Source organism: Vipera berus (assembly GCF_964194415.1).
Source record: "Vipera berus genome assembly, chromosome: 4".
NCBI classification, from domain to species: domain Eukaryota; kingdom Metazoa; phylum Chordata; class Lepidosauria; order Squamata; family Viperidae; genus Vipera; species Vipera berus.
The window spans coordinates 8940252-8962966 of NC_138206.1; the positions used below are offsets into that span (position 1 = coordinate 8940252).

The 22715-nt window shown below is 41.7% G+C and overlaps 1 protein-coding gene across 1 annotated transcript in view; it reads right to left on the minus strand.

Moving 5' to 3' along the window:
• The window catches only part of DLG2 (discs large MAGUK scaffold protein 2), a gene marked incomplete at both ends in the record, with an annotated part of 1167883 nt that overhangs the window by 1038009 nt on the left and 107159 nt on the right, over positions 1-22715 (minus strand). The window contains one exon of the mRNA XM_081327813.1: positions 3979-4124. Coding sequence (XP_081183939.1) covers positions 3979-4124 — 146 coding nt within the window. The remainder of the gene's footprint in view (positions 1-3978; positions 4125-22715) is intronic.

Sequence of the window (22715 nt, forward strand, 5' to 3'; positions counted from 1 at the left end):
TTATCTCTAATAACATTCAAAAGCCTTGAAGATTCCTTTTTTTGGGTTCACTAGTTGGACAGTTGACACAGGTTTTAAGAAAGGTCACTGATGCCATTGCATTTGGGTCTCAATGGGGACGATGTTCCACAGAGAAGGCACAAACCACATGACATTCCCTAATATAAGTAGTTCTCAACTTATGACTGGTCACTTAGCAGCCATGCAAATTTATAACAGACTCCCCGCAAGAGGTATGTATGACCTGCTTCTGAAATTCCAATCCCCCCCCCCCTCCATATGATCACATTGGACATTTTGGGCACACAGCAATCAACACAAATTTATAACCATTTGCAGTATCCGAACTGGGCAAAGAGATTGCAGACACCCAACATATGTCCAGATATTTATTTATTTACTTATTTAGAAAATTTATATAGCCACTTACTTGCTCACAGAGACTCCAGGTGGCTTGCAAACAATAAAACACAATATAGAGGGGGAAAATAAAAATAAAGAAATAAAAAAGCAATAACCCCCCACCTCCACTCAGTAACAGCACACAATTAAATAAGCCATTTGATGAGCTCCATCACACTCTGGTTCCCAAAACCACATCATCAGAGCCTACCCAAAGATTGACAAAGAGGGACCAATCTAATTTCTGCAGGGATGATGTTCCAAAGGGAGGGAGCCACCATAGAGAAGGCCCTTCTCCTGGGTCCTGCCGAATATATCTGTCAACATCCAATTCGAGAATCCAAATAAAACTCCAGGTTCATTCTGTTTCCGAAAATCTTACTGTTTATTGAATATGTGGCACAATAATGTCAAAGCAAAACTAACTCTGAAGTTCCCCAAACACCAATTCATAGAACTAAATAATAATTTCTCCTGCCAAATCCCCAACCTCTCACATAGTCCATGTAAACAATTTCACTTTCTTATGGGAACTGTCTGCTTCCTCTCCACGCCTGCTGCAATGTCCTTGAAAGGGTTTCAGGCTCCCACAGTCTTCAGCAGAATTGTAGAGGTTTCATTATTCCATCTAACCCATTCTAAAGCAACACCTCCCCCCACCACCACCACTTACTCTAATGGGAAGTTGAAACAAAGAAGCGCGTAGCTACCCAAGTTTCATTCTTGACAGTATCTCCTTACAGGACAGGATCCGCAACATTCCTTGCCTCCCCGCTCTAGTGGATGTGACCAGCAAGAGACAGTTCCTCACATAACCTGGTCCTAAGCCATGAAGGGCTTTAAAGATGACAACGAGCAGCCTGAACTGCACCCGGAAGCAAATTGACAACCAACGCGGCTCCCGCAGATATGGTTCCCTCCATCACGGAAGTCTTTTTTAAGAACCCCAGTTGGAAAGCAGAACTGAAACTCAACCAATTGCTGCCAATGAGCCCTAAAAAATGCAACTTGGCTAAATCCTTCAGCTTCCATTACCAGCCATTTTGTGGCTACAAAAACAAAGGTAAGCTCTCTCTCTCCTTACCGGGGCAGGGATGGGAAGGATGTACAAAATATCGACTCTATTCATCCATCGATTATGCAGTCATTATGGGATGTAGATCCTGCCTTTCCAAGTTCAAAATAGAGCACTCAAAGTGGCTTCCCAAAATAAAATAAAATAAAAAACACTTGATCATCATAACCATCCATAAAATCAATAATAAAAACATTTAAAAAAAACAACAACAACCACGTGGGGGTAGTGAAATGGAGCGATGCAAAATATGCAACACTGAAAAACTGAAAACTGTCCTTGCTTTAAAGCAAGATGTTCCGATTGGCTGGTGGAAGAATCTCAAAGGAAGAAGGAGAAAAATAACAATTTTGGAATCAGAGGTTCCGTAGAGGTACGGAATATTGTTTCGCCCTAGAAACAAAACGAGGCGTTTATATTTACAGATCAATTTTCTTAGTATTGCACTAAAGTAAAGGTAAAGGTTCCCCCGCACATGCGTGCTAGTCGTTTCCGACTCTAGGGGCCGGTGCTCATCTCTGTTTCAAAGCCGAAGAGCCAGCGCTTGTCCGAGGTCATCTCCGTGGTCATGTGGCTGGCATGACTACACGCCAAAGGCACACAGAACGCTGTTACCTTCCCACCGTAGTGGTCCCTATTTTTCTACTTGCATTTTTACGTGCTTTCGAACTGCTAGGTTGGCAGAAGCTGGGATGAGTAACAGGCGCTCACTCTGTTACGCGGCACTCAGGATTCAACCCGCCAAACTGCCGACCTTCTGATCGACAAGCTCAGCGTCCTAACCCACTGAGCCACCGCGTCCCTTTGCAGTATTGCACTACATGGGTACTTATGTTCAGATTGTCCTCTGATCTTATTTTCCTAGAAATGAAGAAGGAAGAAAGAGCCCAATCGGGATGTAGGCCACAACAGTGGGGAAAGGAGACCTAATCTATCAAATCCTTCTGCAAACATCTGATACTTACTACAGAAAGGAAATATGCTAGTTTTTATATTAGAACTACAGGTAGTCCTCAATTTACAATAGTTCGTTTAGTGACCATAGTTCAAAGTTACCACGGCATTGAAAAAAGTGACATGATCGTTTTTCACACTTAACAACCATCACAGCATCCCCGTAGTCACGTGATCAAAATTCAGATGCTTGGCAACTGGTTCACATTTATGACCGTTGCAGTGTCCCAGGGTCACGTCATCACCTTCGGACAAGAAAAATCAAGGGGGAAGACCTTAAGATTTGTAGACTTCCACTCCCAGAATTTCTCAGCCAGCCATTCTGGGAGTTGAACTCCACAAAATCTCAAAGTTGACAGGTTTGGAGGCCCTCTGTAGTAAGAGAGTTTTTGGACCTTTAAATGTGCTGAATTTCAAGGAGCGCTAAGAATTGTAGTCGTCTACCCTTCTATGTGAAAATCTTTCAGATGTTCGACTATCGTCTCTTCTGCACGGTAAACATATCCTTCCTACCGTTCACGTGCAACCTTGTCTTCATGTTGTTTGTCATTTCCTCTAGACTTGTTTCATGGTCCTGTCTAATCCAAGGCATCTACTTTGCTTTGCAATTGTATCTTTCCCACCATTCCAGTCTCCGTCATAGAAAATAGACTTGAATGAATCTGAGGATTTCCGTGATCCTTAGAGGAGCAGTGGCTGAGTGGCTTACAGACAACTGGAGATGGCCTCTGCTTTGGTGGTTCGAGTCCCACCCCCGCATGACAAGGTGAGCTCCCGTCACTTGCCTCAGCTTCTACCCACCTAGCAGTTTGAAAGCATGTAACATGCAAGTAGATAAACAGGTACCACTTCAGTGGAAAACGTGCCGTGTTTTGTGCCCAGATGTGAGGCCCAACTGCGAGGCGAGATTGATGGTGAGAAGACCCCAGGCAACACCACAGGATGCCACTCGTCTTTCTGGTGAGGAGCTGGGGTGCACCATGGATCAGCACATGAGCATGAAGTAAACAGACTAGCTCTCTTTGGTAGCCAAATAACTACTCTATACCAACGCTGTAGCCTCTTGGCTAATTGTAACATTGCCATACAGTCAGGGCTTTTTTTCTCATAGAACGCTCAGAACGGAGTTCCGGCACCTTTTTTGGATGGAACCTTGTAGGATAAACAAGGCGGGTTGTATGACATGTGTGAGTTCCGGCACCTTTTTCTTTTACAAAAAAAGCACTGCATACAGTAATAAACCGTGGTCCTTTAGTTCTATATATGGAAAGATTCTTATCCAGAATAAATCTGAAATCTCATAGTGTAATATATTTTTGACTGGACCGATCATAATTCATTTTCAGTTCTAAAAATGTGCTTATTTAAATCTGGGTGTAAGAGTGTGTGTGTCTCTGTCTGTCTGTCTGTTTCTCTCTCTCTCTCTCTGTGTGTGTGTGTGTGTGTGTGTGTGTGTGTGTGAGAGAGAGAGAGAGAGAGAGAGGGAGGGAGGGAGGGAGAGGGAGAGAGAGAGGGAGAGAGAGAGATGAAGTCTTTAAAAATGATACCTCTGACGTTTTATGCTGATTTTCATTATCCGTTCCTGGAGACGGTGTCGTTTCCCACTTTTCTGCAACCTGGTTAGCTTCTTCTATCTTTTGCTGGCAACTTTTCTGACAGTTCAGTAGTGTCACTTCATAGAATTCTTGAATGTCTGTTGGTAAAAGAGAAATAATATATATATATATACATAAATTAAATAGAACAATGGCATTTGATGTGACGGAGACGGAGGTTAGCGATATGTTTTTTTACTTAAAATCGGCATATATTATGGACTTGTTGAAAAATACATTATGCCTGAATATGAGCAGAAGCTGCTGACATAAAAATTCTTATTCCCTAGTGCCTAGACTTTTTAAAGGGCCATTTTCCTTTAAAAAATATTGCATTAAGCTTTTCATAAATATTATATGAATACATGAATAATGCATTGACCATCATTACTGAAGGAAGACTAAAAATAGGCATATTCATTGGAAAAGGCTCCAATATATGCCAAACAATAAATTGTTTTCTCCACAATGTATAATATACATAATGTGGTAGTAGTGTAAGGTAAGGTATCCTCCCTGTAATCCTATAAACTGCTACCCAACCTTCATAGGTTTCACTACCAGGCCTACAAGATGCACCTTCCAATACGGGCAGTCCTCGACTTACGACCACAATTGAGTCCAAAATTTCAGTTGCTGAGTGAGACATTTGTTAAGTGAATTTTGCCCCATTTGATGACCTCTCTTGCCACAGTTGTTAAGTGAAGCACTGCAATTGCACTGCAAGCAAAACACACAAAACATTGTGGACTGTCCCCTGACACCACTGGATGACCTCGCCAGGACCCGCTGCCTTGGAAGAGTGAGGAAAATTCTAAGGGACGACTCACACCCTGGTCGGTACCTCTTTACTCTCCTGCCATCGGGCAGGAGATACAGGAGTATACCAACAGGCTGAAAAACAGCTTCTATCCATGGGCTGTCAGGCTCCTGAACGGGAAATAACTTTATGTATGATTGACTTGCGAGGCTGGTGTGTTGTGCAATTAGCTCACATGGTGTAACGAGATGGTGGGTTTGTTGTCACTGTGAGTTGTGGTGGTGGGGGCACGAAGGGAGGCTCAGCCAATCTCACTGTATACATGTTGTACTTTGATAATAAAGGTTCATTCATTCAATTGTCGAGTTAGCAACATGGCTCTTATGTGAATCTGGATTCCCCCCTGACTTTGCTTGCCAGAAGGTCGCAAAATGGGATCACATGACCTGCAGCCATCCTAAATATGAACCAGTTGTCAAGCATCTGAATTTTGACCATGGGGATGGTGCAACAGTCTTAAGTGTGAACCACTGTCGTCATTTTTTTTCAGTGCCATTGTAACTTCAAACGATCATTAAACAAACTGTTGTAACTTGAGGACTACCTGTACATAAAGTGCCCTTGTAAAAAAAAACCTTTACAGCAAGCTATCAGACTACATTAAATTCTAGTTAAGCTGATCTACTGCTCATGTCTATATACAACAATTTAATCAACTAATGGTCAGCACTAAACTGACGCTAGATAAGAATTAACGGAATTCAAGAGGGTTGGACTTAAATGGCTTGTGGAAACATAACAAACCTAGGCTGATTCCTCTCTTGACTCCACCTCCGGGTTCTGACTGTCCTTCTCCTACATAAGGTGAACTAAATCTGAGTAGCCACAAGGAGAAGATTCAGTCAGGAATCTGTGGTTTAGTAGTAGTAGTAGTAGTAGTAGTAGTAGTAGTAGTAGTAGTAGTAGTGATGATGATGATGATGATGATGATGATGATGATGATGATGATGATGATAAAGTTGGAAGGGACCTTGGAGGTCATCTAGTCCAACCCCCTGCTCAGGCAGGAAACCCTATACCATTTCAGACAAATGGCTGTCCAGTCTCTTCTTAAAAACTTCCAGTGTTGGAGCATCCACAGCTTCTGGAGGCAGGTTGTTCCACTGGTTAATTGTTCTCACTGTCAGGAAGTTAGACTCCTTAGTTTTATGTTGCTTCTCTCCTTGACTAATTTCCATCCATTGCTTCTTGTCCTGCTTTCAGGTGCTTTGGAGAATAGCTTGACTCCCTCTTCTTTGTGGCAGCCCCTCAGATATTGGAAGACTGCTATCATGTCACCCCTTGTCCTACTCTTCATTAAACTAGACATAACCCAATTCCTGCAACTTTTCTTCATATCTTTTAGCCTCCAGTCCCCTAACCATCTTTGTTCCTCTTCTCTGCACTCTTTCTAGAGTCTCAACATCTTTTTTTTACATCGTGGTGACCAAAACTGGATGCAGTATTCCAAGTGTGGCCCAAAGTGTTTCTGTTCACTGACCATATCTTAAAGATAGTACTAGTAGTTCTCACTTAATAATTGCTCTTTTTAGCAACTGTTTGAAGTTACAACAACACTGAAAAGGTTACGACCAGTTTGCTTAAAGTTCTACACTGTACTACACTGGTAGTTGTGTTTTGAAAAAGAGGTTTCATGGGGGGAACTTTTAAAAGTCTGCCACAGAAACAAGTAGCATCAAAGGACAAAAGCAGATAATTTCCATTTAAAAAAGATTCTTGTGCAATTTATATTAAAATCTAGCATGAGAAAAAAAGGCTTCATACTGTGAGCTGCTAAGAGTTGGTTATAAGATGGGCGGCTCTATAAATGTTTTAAATGAATAAAGTACGTTGAGTTGGCAAAGGGGGAAAGTTGTCAATTTTTCTCCATTTCTTTTATAAAATCAACTTTTAAGTGACAGACCGGAACGCTAATCTACTTAAAAAAAATATTAAGGGGAGAAAAATGGAAGAAGCAGAAGAAATCAATAGGGTAGCCTGAAAAAATGTAATGGAAATCGGAAAATCAAAAAAGAACACAAATAGGATATGGAAATAAAAGGAAGTTACCAATAAAATTACATCCATGTAGTCTGGAATTAAAGAGACGGCATCACAAAAGTTAATTTAATTTAATTTTAATTTATTAATATTTCTATACCGCCCATCTCCCGAAGGACTCAGGGCGGTGTACAGGGCAAGAATAAAACACAGAGTTACAAAAATTAAAAGATAATTAAATACATGCCCATAAAAACAGTTGGTACATTAATAAAAACCCCAATAAAATGATAGTAAAAAACCCCACCAATCCCCCCTCAGGCCAGGCCGGCTTGTTCGAACAGGTATGTTTTCAGATCGCGGCGAAAGGAGCGAAGATCGGGTGCCGTCCGGAGCTCAACCGGTAACTGGTTCCATAGCTCTGGGGCGCCCACAGAGAAAGATCTCCCCCTGGGGGCCACCAATCTACATTCTCTGACCGGTGGCACCCTGAGGAGTCCCTCTCTGTGGGAACGCACAGGGCAGAGGGAAGTTGACGCCGGGAAGTTGGAATAAACTGGGGTTTATCCGAAATAAATGAAAAGGGGAAAAAAAGCCATATACAACCTATTTACTGAAAATGGAAAAAGACCAAGATTAGAGGGGGGAAAAGATAATAAATATGTCGGTTTTGATCTGAGCTACCTTCTCAGTATTTCACTGGAAGACTTTTGAATATATCAAGGCTGAGCACAAGATTAGAAAGTCCAAACATTCTGGAAGAAGAAATGGGGGGGGGGGGAAATCTCATCTGGAAGCTTTTGCTTACCCAAATTTAATTAACTACGATAAAGTTGTGACTTATAAAGATATTTTGGATAATGAAGGAAAATTGAAAGACAGACAAGATTTACAAGAACAAGGTATTGATTTAGCATGGTGGCCATATCTGCAAATTCAAACAAGACAAGAAAAAGTTGTGAAAACAACGGGATTTTATAAAGAACAGACAGAATTTGATCAGATGCTGTTAAAAACAGATGAAAAGTTACGGTAATCAAGAAACTCTGTGGATTTCTGTTAAACTTAAAGATGGAGGAAGACCAAGTAAAAGAAACAATGATAATATGGGCAAACAATTTTGGGTATAATATAGAATTAGAAGATTGGCAAAGTTATGGGAAAGAAATATTAAACTAACTAAAGCAGTGCCATAGAACGAAAACTTACATAAAATGTTTTACAGATGGCATATGACACCAGTGAGAATTGTCACTGCACGTTTTTTTTTTTGTTCGTCAGAAAAGTTCATGTCTAACTGTACATTTCCCCTGCCCTCTGCACCTGTTGTGATAACTTATCTGGTAACCATAGTGAATCCCATATGACCAGTTATGTTATGGTTTCAGACTGTTTAGTGCGCATGTCTAGAAAAAGTTCTCACAGTTATTGTTTATTGTCTTTCACTTTTGCTGTTACTGTCTGTTATGTTAGGATGTAGTCAGCTAGCTCTCTTTATAATATATATTTAGTTTTTATATTTTTGTAATTAAAAGGTATTTAGTAAGATTATGCGTCGTGTTTTATTTCCTTCCTTCATGCACATCATGCATCCTCTGAAGCACGGTCCTTCGCCCTCTACTAAGGTAATTTATACCTTGACAAGACTAGCAAAAATGTTTAAAAATACTTCAAACAACTATTGGAAATGCAAACAAAGACCAGGTACTTATTATCACATCTGATGGACATGCCCTAAAGCAGGGGTGTCAAACTGCTGGCCCGCGGGCCGGATGCGTCATCCCAAAACCATCCCCACCCCATTGCCGCCAACAGAGAAAAAGCTCCAATACGTCGCATGACGTCGCCAGTTTGACATCTCTGCCCTAAAGTAAAAAGATTTTGGGTTAAAATACATTTATGGTTGGAGAAGATGACTAAAGAACAAATAGACTTTGAACCAGAATTATTTTTGTTAGGAATAATAGGAGCCAATTAGGAGAAAGATTGCAGATATCTAACACTACATATATTAACCGCAGCAAGAACTGTATTCACTCAGCATTGGAAAAATGAAAACTTACCAGCTGAAGAAGTACTGATTAAGAAAATTCTAAAGTGTGCAGAAATGGATAGATTGACTTTAAAGATTAAAAAGAAAGAAGATTCAGTGTATTTTAGAACATGGGATAATTTCTATCAATGGCTAGAAAAACGAGTCAGAGAGAAAGGAACGTGATATGTAATTTTGAATATATATTAGTAGGAAGAAGACTATTGAGTGATTAAATAACATTGTTTATGATAATTAACTATATCTATTATTGTTAGTTAAATACATGTACCCAGACACTATGCTGTTTGCTAAATATTGAAAATGTTACTTGGAAAAACCCCAACCCTAACCCAAATCCCAATCCTAATCCCAACCCCACTTTATCCCTAACCCTATAAAAACTAATAAAATCTATATATATATAAAAGAAAGTCCAAAACATTCTGGAAGAAGAGATGGGGGGATCTTGGCTGCGTTATTCCCAATACAAGCTCAGGTTTCTGAAGTCACCAGAAATCATGCTTCACTTCAAGGAGATTTGACTTTCAGTTGAGATTATCCTTGCAGCGTGAGCATTACAGAAATCTAAGCAGGGAACTCCTATTGACTTGAAATGAGTTCAGGTCTCCATAAATAAGGGGTCTTCAAACTTGGCCCTTTTATGACTTGTGGACTTCAACTCCCAGAATTCCTCAGCCAGCGTGGCGTTTTCGGTTGCCACAGTGGTGGGAGAGGGGATATGTGCTTTTAAGGTTAGACTAAACAATAAATTGTCCCGTGGGAACCAAGGTCATTGCTGCCTGAGTTTTGGAGGGCTGAGGCTTCCATCAGAAAGCCCACCAAAGTAGTTTATCAGGGAACGTGATTTATGACATGTTACTGGGGTGGGAAATTGAACTTTGTAACATTGCAACCTTTGGGAGGGAACTTCAGTCTTGGTTTCACTTATGATTGTGCCGATACTTTGGAGCAAATAAATATGTTCTTTAAGGAAACCTCTTGCCTTGGAATTCTGTTTTTACTGGTCTCATCTATCAGAGCCATGACGGCAGGATTGATAGTGTAATCCTACGTAGCGGCAGATATTTTTCTTTCCTAGGGCGCAAAGAAAAATATCTGCTGTGAACTCTGTATGGCATCAGCAAGGGCATCCAGCCAGTAAACACTCAGCTCCTTCCAGTCACCCCAACTCTATCCCGAATTAAGGGATTACAGTGTTTCAAAAAGGGAGGGTTTTTTTAAATAAAGGCAGGATAAAAAGGTAAAGGTAAAGGTTCCCCCGCACATGTGTGCTAGTCGTTTCCGACTCTAGGGGCCGGTGCTCATCTCCGTTTCATAGCCGAAGAGCCAGCGCTTGTCCGAGGACATCTCCGTGGTCATGTGGCCGGCATGACTAGACGCCAAAGGCGCACGGAACGCTGTTACCTTCCCACCGTAGTGGTCCCTATTTTTCTACTTGCATTTTTACATGCTTTCGAACTGCTAGGTGGGCAGAAGCTGGGACGAGTAACAGGCGCTCACTCTGCTACGCGGCACTCGGGATTCGACCCGCCAAACTGCCGACCTTCCGATCGACAAGCTCAGCGTCCTAACCCACTGAGCCACCGCGTCCCTAAAGGCAGGATATAATTAAACAAATGCATGCATGCATGCATGCATACATACATACATGCTTTCTTCAAGCCCATATTTCTCTAGCCTATTTAGGAGAATCCCATCAGCAACAGAGATGCCTTGACATGCAAAAACAGCATTTCCATCCTCCATCCACCAAAGCTTCTTACGCTTCTCGAATAAATAAGGTTTTTTGTTTGGCATGATTTCTTGAAAGATCCAAGACCAATCATTCCGTCTAGGCCGGGGGTAGGCAACCTCGGCTCTTTTATGACTCGTGGACTTCAACTCCCAGAATTCCTGAGCCAGCCATGCTGAGGGGAAAGGGAGAGGTTTCCAAGCTGAACCATACTGGCTCAGGAATTCTGGGAGTTAAAGTCCACGAATCATAAAAAGAAGCAAGCTTGCCTACCCCTGATCTAGGCTATGATCAGCAGGTGCTTTGAAAACACACAGTTCTGCTAATTTGTATGTGAGGAAAGTTCATGCATTCATGTGAGAAAAAGAGAACAAAATTGAAAACAGGCTAATCATTTTTTGCCACACACACCCCTTTCTCTCTCTCTTGGCTTAATAAGCTCACGTCTAAATTCATCAACCCTTGAGATATATTGCAGCAAGCTCTCGTCGCCAGGGATAATCTCTGGAGTGTCACGAAGACGGTGAGGTTTGGGTATCACTCCGCTTGATCAGAGCAAAGAAGTCACCACTGTGTTCTAAATCACATCTCCAGTGATCTTTGAAGATGGAGTGTATGTGGCTGATAGAGCAGAGTTGATTCCATTAATCCTACCTACTACAGTGACTGCTTGAAATGGTGGTTCTTATGAACCAATATGGCTGAGAATCACACACACACACATACACTTAAAATGTTCACAGTGATATGAATTGATTTTTTATTGCTTTGTTTTGCTCAGTTTTTAGGCACATGTTGGTTTATTTTCCCATGAGTTAGAAGCCTGGAGAGGAGTCTTTAATCAGGAGTGGAGTGGAGTGGAGTGGAGTGGAGTGGAGTGGAGTGGAGTGGAGTGGAGTGGAGTGGAATGGAATGGAATAGAATAGAATAGAATAGAATAGAATAGAATAGAATAGAATAGAATAGAATAGAATAGAATAGAATAGAATAGAATAGAATAGAATAGAATAGAATAGAATAGAATAGAATAGAATAGAATAGAATAGAATAGAATAGAATTCTTTATTGGCCAAGTGTGATTGGACCCACAAGGAATTTGTCTCCGGTGCATAAACTTTCAGTGTACATACAAGCAACAAAGTAATACAATCATAATAGGAGAAGATAGTAGAAAAGATGAGAAGGATAATAGTTATACAGTCATGAGACATGGTTAAATATTATTACAATAGACATAAGACAGTGCTGTGGGAATTAGGTGTTCAGCAGAGTGATGGCATGGAGGGAAAAACTACATTTATATCTAGTTGTTTTAGCATGCAATACCCTATGACGGCATCCTTAGAGGAGGAGTTGAAAAGGTTTATGTCCAGGATGTGAGGAGCCTGTAGATATTTTCTCAACCCTCTTTCTGGGTCGTGCAGTATACAAGTCCCCAATGGAAGGTAGGCTGGTTGCAATAGTTTTTTCTGCATTCCTAACTATCCGTTCAAGTCTGTGTCTGTCCTGTTTAGTTGCTTTGCCACACCAGACAGTACAATAACAACAACAACAACAACAATAGTAATAGTAATAATAATATAAAGTTGGAAGGGACCTAGAAGTCCAACCCCCTGCTCAGGCAGGAAACCTTTTTTTCTCATAGAACGTTCAGAACAGAGTTCCGGCACCTTTTTTGGATGGAACCTTGTAGGATAGGCAAGGCGGGTTGTATGACACGTGTGAGTTCCGGCACCTTTTTCTTTTACAAAAAAAGCACTGATTATAACATTTCAGACAAATGGCTGTCCACCCTCTTCTTAAAAACCTCCAGTGTTGGAGCACCCACAACTTCTAGAGGCAATCTAGAATCCTTCCACTGATTAATTGTTCTAACTGTCAGGAAGTTTCTCCTTAGCTCTAGGTTGCTTCTCTCCTTGATTCGTTTCCAACCGTTGCTTCTTGTCCTGCCTTCAGGTGCTTTGGAGAATAGCTTGACACCCTCTTCTTTGGGGCAGCCCCTGAGATATTGGAAGACGGCTATCGTGTCCCCCCTCATCCTTCTCTTCATTAAATGAGACATCCCCAATTCCAGCAACCGTTCCTTGTAAGTTTTGTACTTATAGAAGTAGAAATGACAGACTCAATAATTCCTCCATAGAACTGTATCAGCAGCTCCTGGGACAATCTGCATTTTTTGAGTTTTGAAATTTGCAATTGTCTTGCAAATTCTAGAGGAATCAAAGTTGGATTTCTCTTCCTAATGAGGACTTGGGGACAAAAGCCAAATAATAATATGAGATCAAATGCTCTCTTCTCCCAACCTCAATGAAGTCCTGTTCGCTCTTCAGCTGCCTAAACAGTATATGCCTTAGATCACCTTTGTTTATGCTCAGAACTCAAGCTGCTTTAGTAAATGGAGTTGTGATAAATGTCACATCAATAAGATTATTAAAATGATCAAACTGAAAAGACAACCCCAGAAGTGAAGCAGAGCGTAGAGCTTATTATTTTTATATTGTAAAAACAACATCCCCCAAACGACCATCATCAAGCCATTGTCTATAGCCACCTAAGGGGGCATAAAACTTGTAATGAGGGGGAGGGGGGGAATGACAGATTGCTAATATCTTGGAACCCAAAGAGAAAGAGAAAGAGAGTTGTGAAGGCAGGGACAGAGCTGATGATTAAAAGGATAGAGGTGTCAAAAGCAAGCAATGATGAAAGGTGCAGAATAATAAGACACTGTCCTTCTGCAACCCCTATCTCTCTCAGTACCCTAATGCCCAAACAGCAAAGCATTAAACAAGAAATGTGCCGAATTCTGTCTCTTATGAACAGCTTGAAAAACAGGACCACGTAGCAAACATGTTGGTTTCAACACCAATATTAATGGTTACCTTTTCCATCTTCAAGGTAAACGCAATGCAAAGGAAGAAACCCGTCCGTACGGAGGATTTGATCATGGTTCTACCTTAATTTAATATTTCATCTCATATTGTCTCATCCACATCTTTTATATATCCATACTGTCAAGAGCGCTACAAGCTACAAATCTTAGAGCAGATAGGCTAATACGAAAAATCCATTCCAAATACCCTAACTCAGAGGTCCCCAACCTTTTGGGCACCAGGGACCGGTTTAATGGAGGGAGGTTTTTCCGCAGACTGGAGGGGACGTGGTTTTGTGTGCTACCTGCATCCCGCAGATGGGGTTTCGCTTGTTTGTGGCATGCCCCGGCCTGGTACTGGTCCATGGACCGGTGGTTGGGGACCCCTGCCCTAACTGAACTCAATGAAGGAAGGGACTTTGTCTATGAGATAATGGTCAGTTCATGTACGTTATTTTATTATTTTTTCCAGATCCTTTCTTCTCTCGAGGGGGCAGCATGTCAAGAGGGAAAACGTAGCAGCTATGTGCCTTCTTCTTTTCATCTTGTCATTAGAGTAAAGGGAGTGGGAGAGATGAGTTTCAAATCCATTAGTGTTAGAGAAATGAAACCTCCCCAGTTCTGCAGACAAGATGTATAGAAACTTTTCAAGGATAATCTTCACACCTCTTCAAGGTGTGAAGAAGATAGCTGACAGTTCTCATAACAGCGAGAATTTGTTTACATGAGCTACGTGGACATCTGGGAAAATTGGCTGGGAATGCCATTATTATATGCTTTGGTTAAATGTCTTGGGATTTTAGTTTCCCCTTGCCTATCCTATGCCATGCCATGTATTCAGAAAACCAGGAAGATTTTCAGAAATGAAAGAAATCCTGGACTTTGTGTGGTTACCCGAGCTGGAAGTTGACATATATATTTGCTGATGCTTTACTTAAACTCACATTTGTGTTTGGATGCATAATGCATTTTGTTAGGGTCCTATATCAGTGATTGCATGACCTCTGTAGAGGCCCTACACGAAATTATAAAAATTAAAAATAAAATTGTGTACAGGCACTCTATATATAAAAGGGACGCGGTGGCTCAGTGGGTTAGGACGCTGAGCTTGTCGATCGGAAGGTTGGCAGTTTGGCAGGTCGAATCCCGAGTGCCGCATAACAGAGTGAGCGCCTGCTACTCGTCCCAGCTTCTGCCAACCTAGCAGTTCGAAAGCATGTAAAAATGCAGGTAGAAAAATAGGGACCACTACGGTGGGAAGGTAACAGTGTTCCGTGCGCCTTTGGCGTCTAGTCATGCCGGCCACATGACCACGGAGATGTCCTCGGACAAGCGCTGGCTCTTCGGCTTTGAAACGGAGATGAGCACCGGCCCCTAGAGTCGGAAACGACTAGCATGCATGTGCGGGGGAACCTTTACCTTTACCTTTACCTTTACTCTACATATGACCCCAACTGAGACCAAATGGGACGCTGCAACTGTTGTAAATGCACGCCAAAAATTTTGATCCCCTGACCATGGATGGAGATGCTGCGAAGGTCTAAACCAGGGGTCTTCAAACTCGGCCCTTTTATGACTCGTGGACGTCAACTCCCAGAATTCCTCAGCCAGCGTGCCTGCGTGCCTCATAAAAGGGCCGAGTTTGAAGACCCCTGGTCTCAACGATGAGGACCGGTGGTAAGTCACTTTTTGCAATGCTGTTGTAATCTTGAATGGTCGCCAAACGCATGGTTGTAAGTTGGGGATTACTTGTCAAGGCATGTGTGGAAACCACCTTGGGAGACAGGAAAACGCCTTCAAAGAAAAACGTCCAGTTGCCTTTTGAAAAAGCACCTTTGGGACAACCATGACCTTGATAGGAATAAGTGAATGGCCTTCGAAAGACAACTGGACTAAAATTTGCACACAGCAACTTTTAAACTTTGCATGTATCCATTTACTGCTATGATTCCAAAATTTAATCAACCATAAAATCAATTTTTCATAATGCATTGAAGAAGAAAGGCATTAGAAGGAGAAATAGAAGTTGCATTATCCCTAAGAATTTGGAAACACGTCACACACAGAAAATGCATGCCATATTTTTGTGGTGGGAATATCCCTCCCTCCCTTCCTTCCATATTTTCTTACTTACGTATCTCCTTTCCTTTCTCATTTTTATTCAACTCCTTTTTCATTTATTTCATTGTATTTATACAGCTGCCAATCTCACATACAGCATGTGACTGTGGGGAGCTTACAATAAAATAGATAAAAAATAAAATGCCTAGTATAAAAAAAATTTAAAAGTGTGTTTTGCAAAAACATCAGCAGTTGCTTACATTTGCAAAAATGATTTAAACAACAACAACAACAAATTGCTTTCTTGATCTTAAAAATTCAGACCCTTGTTTTGGGATCCTGCTATGTCTCCTTTGACTGAAATGCTGGTTTAATATGATTCCGCAAAACAAAATATGCTTTTTCCCCCCCCCCATACATTTTCTTGAAGAAAAAGCCAGCCCTGAGAGGAATATAGGCTCTTAAGCCTGACAGCATCTAAAGATGAAAACAAATCCCATCAGGAAATTTAAAATCATTTCATTAGTTAAAATTAAAGAGAAAGATTTAAAACGCAATCAAGAGAGGCAGAAGCAAAATTAGCAGATATTCATCACCCTGCTAAATTATTGAAATGTGGCAAGATGGTAAGCAAACACTATCGACCGCTATAATAACAGAAACAGAATAGAGATGTAAGGTCTCTTTCATACTAATTAAATATTTTCATAAGGAACTAACACAAACACGCACCTATCTTTCCCGAAAGCTCCTTAAAGCAGTGCTGCATTGTCTACCAACAGCTACTGAAATCTTTTGATTAATTGGGACTCCTATCAACATAAAACCCAAACTGCAGTATAATCAGCAGCACTAAGTAAGTGGAACAACCTGCCTCCAGAAGTTGTGAATGCTCCAACAGTGAGCAGGGGGCTAGACTAGAAGACCTCTAAGGTCCCTTCCAAATTATTATTATTATTATTATTATTATTATTATTATTATTATTATTATTATTATCATTATCATTATCATTATCATTATCATTATCATTATCATTATCATTATCATTATCATTATCATTATTATTATTATTATTTAGATCAGGGGTGTTAAACTGCCGGCCCACAGGCCGGATGCGTCACAACAGAACCGCGCCCACCCCATTGCCGGCAATGGGGAAAAAGCTCCGATACGTCGCACGACGTCACGTGACGTCGCGAGTTTGACACCCCTGATTTAGATGAACAGGGAAATCTGAAGGACACATGTGTTATAAATTTATTCCTAAATATAGGTAGTCCTTAACTTACAATAGTTTGTTTAGTGACCGTTCAAAGTTACAACGGCACTGGAGAAATTGACTGATGTCCGATTTTTCACACTCACGACCGTTGCAGAATTCCCATGGTCATGTGATCAATATTCAAGTCGTTTGACAACTGACTCATATTTATGACAGTTGCAGCATCCTGGCATCATGTGATCAACTTTTGTGACCTCCTGACAAGCAAAGTCAGTGGGGAAGCCAGATTTACTTAACCACTGTGTTGCTAACTTACCAATTGCAGTGATTCACTTGACAAGTGTGACTAGAAAGGTCACAAAAGGTCACAAAATAATTTTTGGCTCAATTGTGGTTGCAAATTGAGGCCAATCTGTATTTGGAAACCGCTCCTGGACTTTCTGCGTGAAAGAGAAAAATAATTGAAACCTCTTGACAATGAAGCAGGTTGTTGCTATAGAAATAGCCCTGGGTTATTATTTGGCATAACTAAAAAGTTGATATTGTAACACTATTATGTACATTACTGCACTGCAAAAAAAGTCATAAACCACTGCTTTTGGTTTTTTTTATTTCTTTTACCCTGTCCCTTCACTTCATCCCCTCTATTCCCTTTCCTTTCCGGTTTTTCCATTGTTTTTTTATTTTTAATTGTATTTTATATTAAAAGAAATAACCTTGAATAATATATAAGAGAAATATATAACAGAGTTGGAAGGGACCTTGGAGGTCATCTAGTCCAACCCCCTGCTCAGGGAGGAAACCCTACACCAGTGATGACGAACCTTTTAGAGACCGAGTGCCCAAACTGCAACCCAAAACCCACTTATGTATCGACGGGTGCTGGGTGGGCATTACCCATTGGGTGGGTGTGGCCCATTGAGTGGGCGTGGCTGCGGTGGTAACGGCAGACTGGGTGGGACTAAAAAGTTCAATCAATCAATTCCAACTTTGCGAGATCTTTTTTTCCCCCGCAAGAAGTTGAAATTGATTGATTGAAACTTTTTTTTTTCTGGCACACAGCGGAAGCCTAAAGCGAAAAGGTTTTATAAAACCCAGCTGAAGGCCCAGGACTGGGGCGACGGCGCACGTGCCCACAGAGAGGGCTCCGCGTGCCACCTGTGGTGCCCGTGCCGTAAGTTCGCCATCACCGCCCAGTACCACGGGTTGGCAACCCGCGGCTCTGGAGCCGCCTGCGGCGCTTTCATCCTTCCACTGCAGCTCCCAGTCCTCTTCCGCCATTTGCCAAGAGAGGGAGACAGAGAGAGGCACTTGCACTTCACTTTTCTCTCTCTCTCCCTCTCTTTCTCTCTCTCTTTCTTCAACCCTTCAACCATGATCCCCCCCCCTCCCCAGCTAGATATCTCCTCCTGCCCTGGTCTCTTCCCTCCCTGACAGAGCTGACAAAGCGAGAAAGAGCCTGTGGCCTAGAGCAGGGGTAGGCAACCTTGGCTCTTTTATGACTCGTGGACTTCAACTCCCAGAATTCCTGAGCCAGCATGGGGAAAACTTTGCCCCCCTCATTACCTGTGGACTTCAACTCCCAGAATTCCTGAGCCAGCATGGCTGGCTCAGGAATTCTGGGAGTTTAAGCCCACGAGTCATAAAAGAGCCAAGGTTGCCTACCCCTGGCCTACAGGTTCGAATCTCCGAAGGCTGTGGCTGGCTGATGAGAGCTAAAAAGCTCGAAATAGCTGTACCAGCCTCCCTTTAACCCTTGGCTGGCAATCCAAATTTAAAGTGCAACTCACAGAGAAGAGCAACAGAGATGTTTGATTTAACGACCACAGTTTTGACTAGAACTTTGCTAAGTGCAAACACTTTTTTTTTTGCTGCCACGGTTATTAAGCATGATGCCGGCCACATGACCACGGAGATGTCCTCGGACAAACGCTGGCTCTTCGGCTTTGAAATGGAGATGAACACCGGCCCCTACAATAGAGCTGGAAGGGACCTTGGAGGTCTTCTAGTCCAGCCCCCTACTCAAGCAGGAGACCCTACACCATTTCAGACACGCAGCTGTCCAGTCTTTTCTTTAAAACTTCCAGTGATGAAGCACCTACAACTTCTGAAGGCAAAGCTGTTCCACTGGTTAATTGTCTCCACTGTTAGAAAGTTTCTCCTTAATTCCAGCTTGCTTCTCCCCTTAATTAGTTTCCATCCATTGTTTCTTCTCTTGCCTTCTGGTGCTTTGGAAAATAAGTTGACCCCCCCCTCTTCTTTGTGGCAGCTCGTCAAATTCTGAAACACTGCTATCATGTCACCCCTAGTCCTTCTTTTCTCTAGATTAGCCACACCCAAATCCTGCAACCGTTCTTCATATGTTTGGATGCATATAATAGATGCATCATAATTTTGTGAACCCTTTCCTCTTAAATAAACCTCCAGTAGTCTAGCAGCATTGTTTCTTAATCTTAGCAACTTTATGATGGGTGGACTTCAACTCCCAGAGCTGGCTGGGGAATTCTGGGAATTGAAGTCCACCCATCATAAAGTTGCTAAGATTGAGAAACACTGGATCCTAGCCCAAAACTGTTATAAATCATGCCCTTTGCCCGTAGTATCTGATGCCTACATCTGATAGTACAAACTGTCAAAGCTCTCCGTTAAAGATATACCGACAAAGTTCCAGGACTAAAACAATATCGGCATTTTTATCCGCCAGATGTTATTTAGAGTCTGCGATTCTTTCTGACGTCTGATTTGTTTATTAAAAGGTCGAACCTAAGGGAGGAAGGGTAGGAACAGATCACCAGGTCGGTGAGAGAAATTTTAACAGCTTCTCTTTTATCAGAAAAATGCAGCAGTCATCCAACAAAGCAATTCGTTTCATTAAGAAGCAATCCATTTGGGGGGGGGGGGAACAAGGCTAAAAAGAAAACTTATTCTCAAAACTGTGTGACTTGTATGGTAGATATTCACTGTGATGGTAGGAAGAATTACAAAATGGCTGCCAGCTGCATCCAGCTGGGAGGATTTCTGGGGCTAGTTGGTTACTACTGGGACAAAATATTGATGTAGCAATGTGAATTAGAAACTATATTGATCAACAACTTCCAATTATTTATTTACTTACTATTCTTGACATGCCGTGTTAATCCAAACGAGGTTCTTGGTGGCTTACAATATACAGGTAGCCCTTGACTTACACAGTCACAGTTGTAACAAGCATTTCGCTTGCTAAGCGGGACAGTGGTCAAGTGAGTTTTGCCCCATTTTATGACCTTTGCTTATCAAATCTACCAAGGAAAAGATGTGGGCGTGGAATGTTGCAAGTCATGCCATCCCCTTTTGCGACCTGACAGGCAAAGTCAATGCAGGAAGCCAGATTCACTTGACTTATGTCCTTTTTTTCACACTTATGACCATTGTAGCATCCCCATGGTCATTTGATCAAAATTCAGACCCTTGGCAACTGACCTCACATTTATGATTGTTGCAGTGTCCCGGGGTCATGTGATCACCTTTTGTAACTGTGGGAAGTCAGCCCCCCCCCAGAGAAGGAAATATTAAAAAGGGCTGGGAAAATATATTTCCTCAAAGGATCTTAAAGAGGCAGAAAAGCATGCCCAGTTTTTCTTAATAGCCCCAAGTCTCCCTCCCCCAAGGAGAAACCAACTCTCTAGAAATGCAGATGTAAATAATCCAGGAAGGTTGAAGCTAGAAGATTAAGAAGACAAAGACACCTAAAATCTACAGACCCCACCCAAACTCTAAGACAGGACAAAATAGGATTAACACAGAGATGCCAAAGGGCACACCCAGACTCAGGTCAGAATACGTGATACAGGAAATACAAAGCCTCAAACAGGAACAGGAAACAACTCCAAAAAAAAGGCTCCAGAGGGTATAAAAACCCACTCCCTACATGTGCTCTCTCTCTCTTTTCTTCCAGAGCCATCTTCCTGTCTGGCTCTCCTCTTCAATAAACTGCAACCTTCTTTCTAAAGCAGTCGCCATGTTGTTTATTCCCGGCTTGGATTGAACCATGATGAAGACTTTTCCTTCAACACAACCTTCTGACGAACAAAGTACCGCATTACTAATTTGAAAAACTGCAGAGATTCACTTAACAATTGTGGCAAGCAAGGTTGTAAAATGGGGCCAAACTCACTTATAACGACTATCTCGTGTAGGTCAATTGAGATTGTAAGTCGAGGACTAGCTGTATGTCTTTAGTCTGAGGACATTTATTCACAACAATAATGAATGCACTCTTTTACTGGTGCAATAACCTAGCTTAAATGAGACAATTACCTGTCTCATCTCTTCCCTTCCTAAATTCCTGGTAGCCTCTGTCCACATCACTGCCTGGATGGGCATGATTCATGGTCATTATTTTTCTGGTCTTCCGATTCAGGGCTTTTAATGCTGCCTGAGTCCAGTCCACTATTCCAGCTGTGTATCTAATAACTGGAATTGCCCAGGTGTTAATTGCCTTGGCGATTATTTCCTCCACTGAGTTTAGATCATTAGCTCTCCGATCTTCACCCTGACAATATATTCGTATCTAACCTTCTGCTTGATGTCGTCAGCTTGAAGGATGCCCAGGTATTTGCGGTGATCATCTTCATCCATATGGTTATTATTACTCTTATACCAGATTATTTCCAAACCCTGGGAAAGAGAGCTCAGCTGGAAACTTCTACAATTATCTGAAGAATAATGGTTTGTTCCTTCCACTTGTAGCTTGATGTTGTTCTCGTGCAACAGACTCATTTTAAATTAAGCTCATTATAGGTAGGAGCCATTCACAGAGAGGCCCCTACCGAGGTAGGTGGTGCGTTCTGCTCCAAGCATTGCTAATTAATCCATCATTATCCAGGCTCTGAAACATGCAGTTCTATTTGTCTAAATGATGGCTACTTCGCTCATTGGGGCACCAGATTAAATCTCTCTTTAATGACCATCAGTTAGTTAATACCAGTGTGACTATAAACGCTGCTGATATACTGGCAAAATGTATCAGAATTCTCTGCTTCTATTTCCCTAAAATAGCTGAAATCATATTTCTCTCCTTATTAACCATCTATTGCACTGAGATTGAGATGGCAGAGAGGTAGAAGTCTCAATTAAGCTAGGTTATTGCACCGGTAAAAAAAAGTGCATTCATTAGCGTTGTGAATAAATGTCCTCTGACTAAAGACATATAGGTAGTCCTCGACGTACGACCACAACTGAGGTGAGATAGTTGTTAAGTCAATTTAGCCCCATTTTACGACCTTTCACACCACAATTGTTAAGTGAGCCTCTTAATTGTTAAACTAGTAATATGGCTTCCCCATAGACTTTGTTTGTGAGAAGGTCGCAGAAGGTCGCAAAACTGATCACACGGCCCCGGGAGACTGCAACTGTCATAAATATGAGTCAGTTGCCAAGTGCCCGAATTTTGATCACAGGACCGTGGGGATGCTACAATGGTCAGAAGTGTGAAAAAAGGGTCACCAGTCACTTTTTTTAGTGCCGTTGTAACTTCGAACGACTTTTGTAAATTGAGAACTACCTGTAACCGAGATTTTCTTCTTAACATTGCGCTGACCCTAATGAGCATCATGCGCAGTAGTGCCAGAAACCATCTATCATGGTTTATTCATACAGCTTATTTATATACTAGATGTTTTCACTGCCCTTTGGTGAACAGCAGGGTACTTTGTAAGAAACACGAAAGGAATAAAATATATCATCCGGAGATGCACTGCAAAGTTAATATAGCAATCTGTATGAAAATTGCTGAGAGGAAAAAAAAACACAGCTCCATAATGTAGGCCTTTGCAAGCATTCTTAGCGTTCCTGACTACAAAATTAAGATGCTCTGTATAACTGATTCATATTTATGACGGTTGCAGTGTCCTGGGGTCATGTCATCACCTTTTGTGACCGCCTGACAAGCAAAGTCAAGGGGGAGGCCA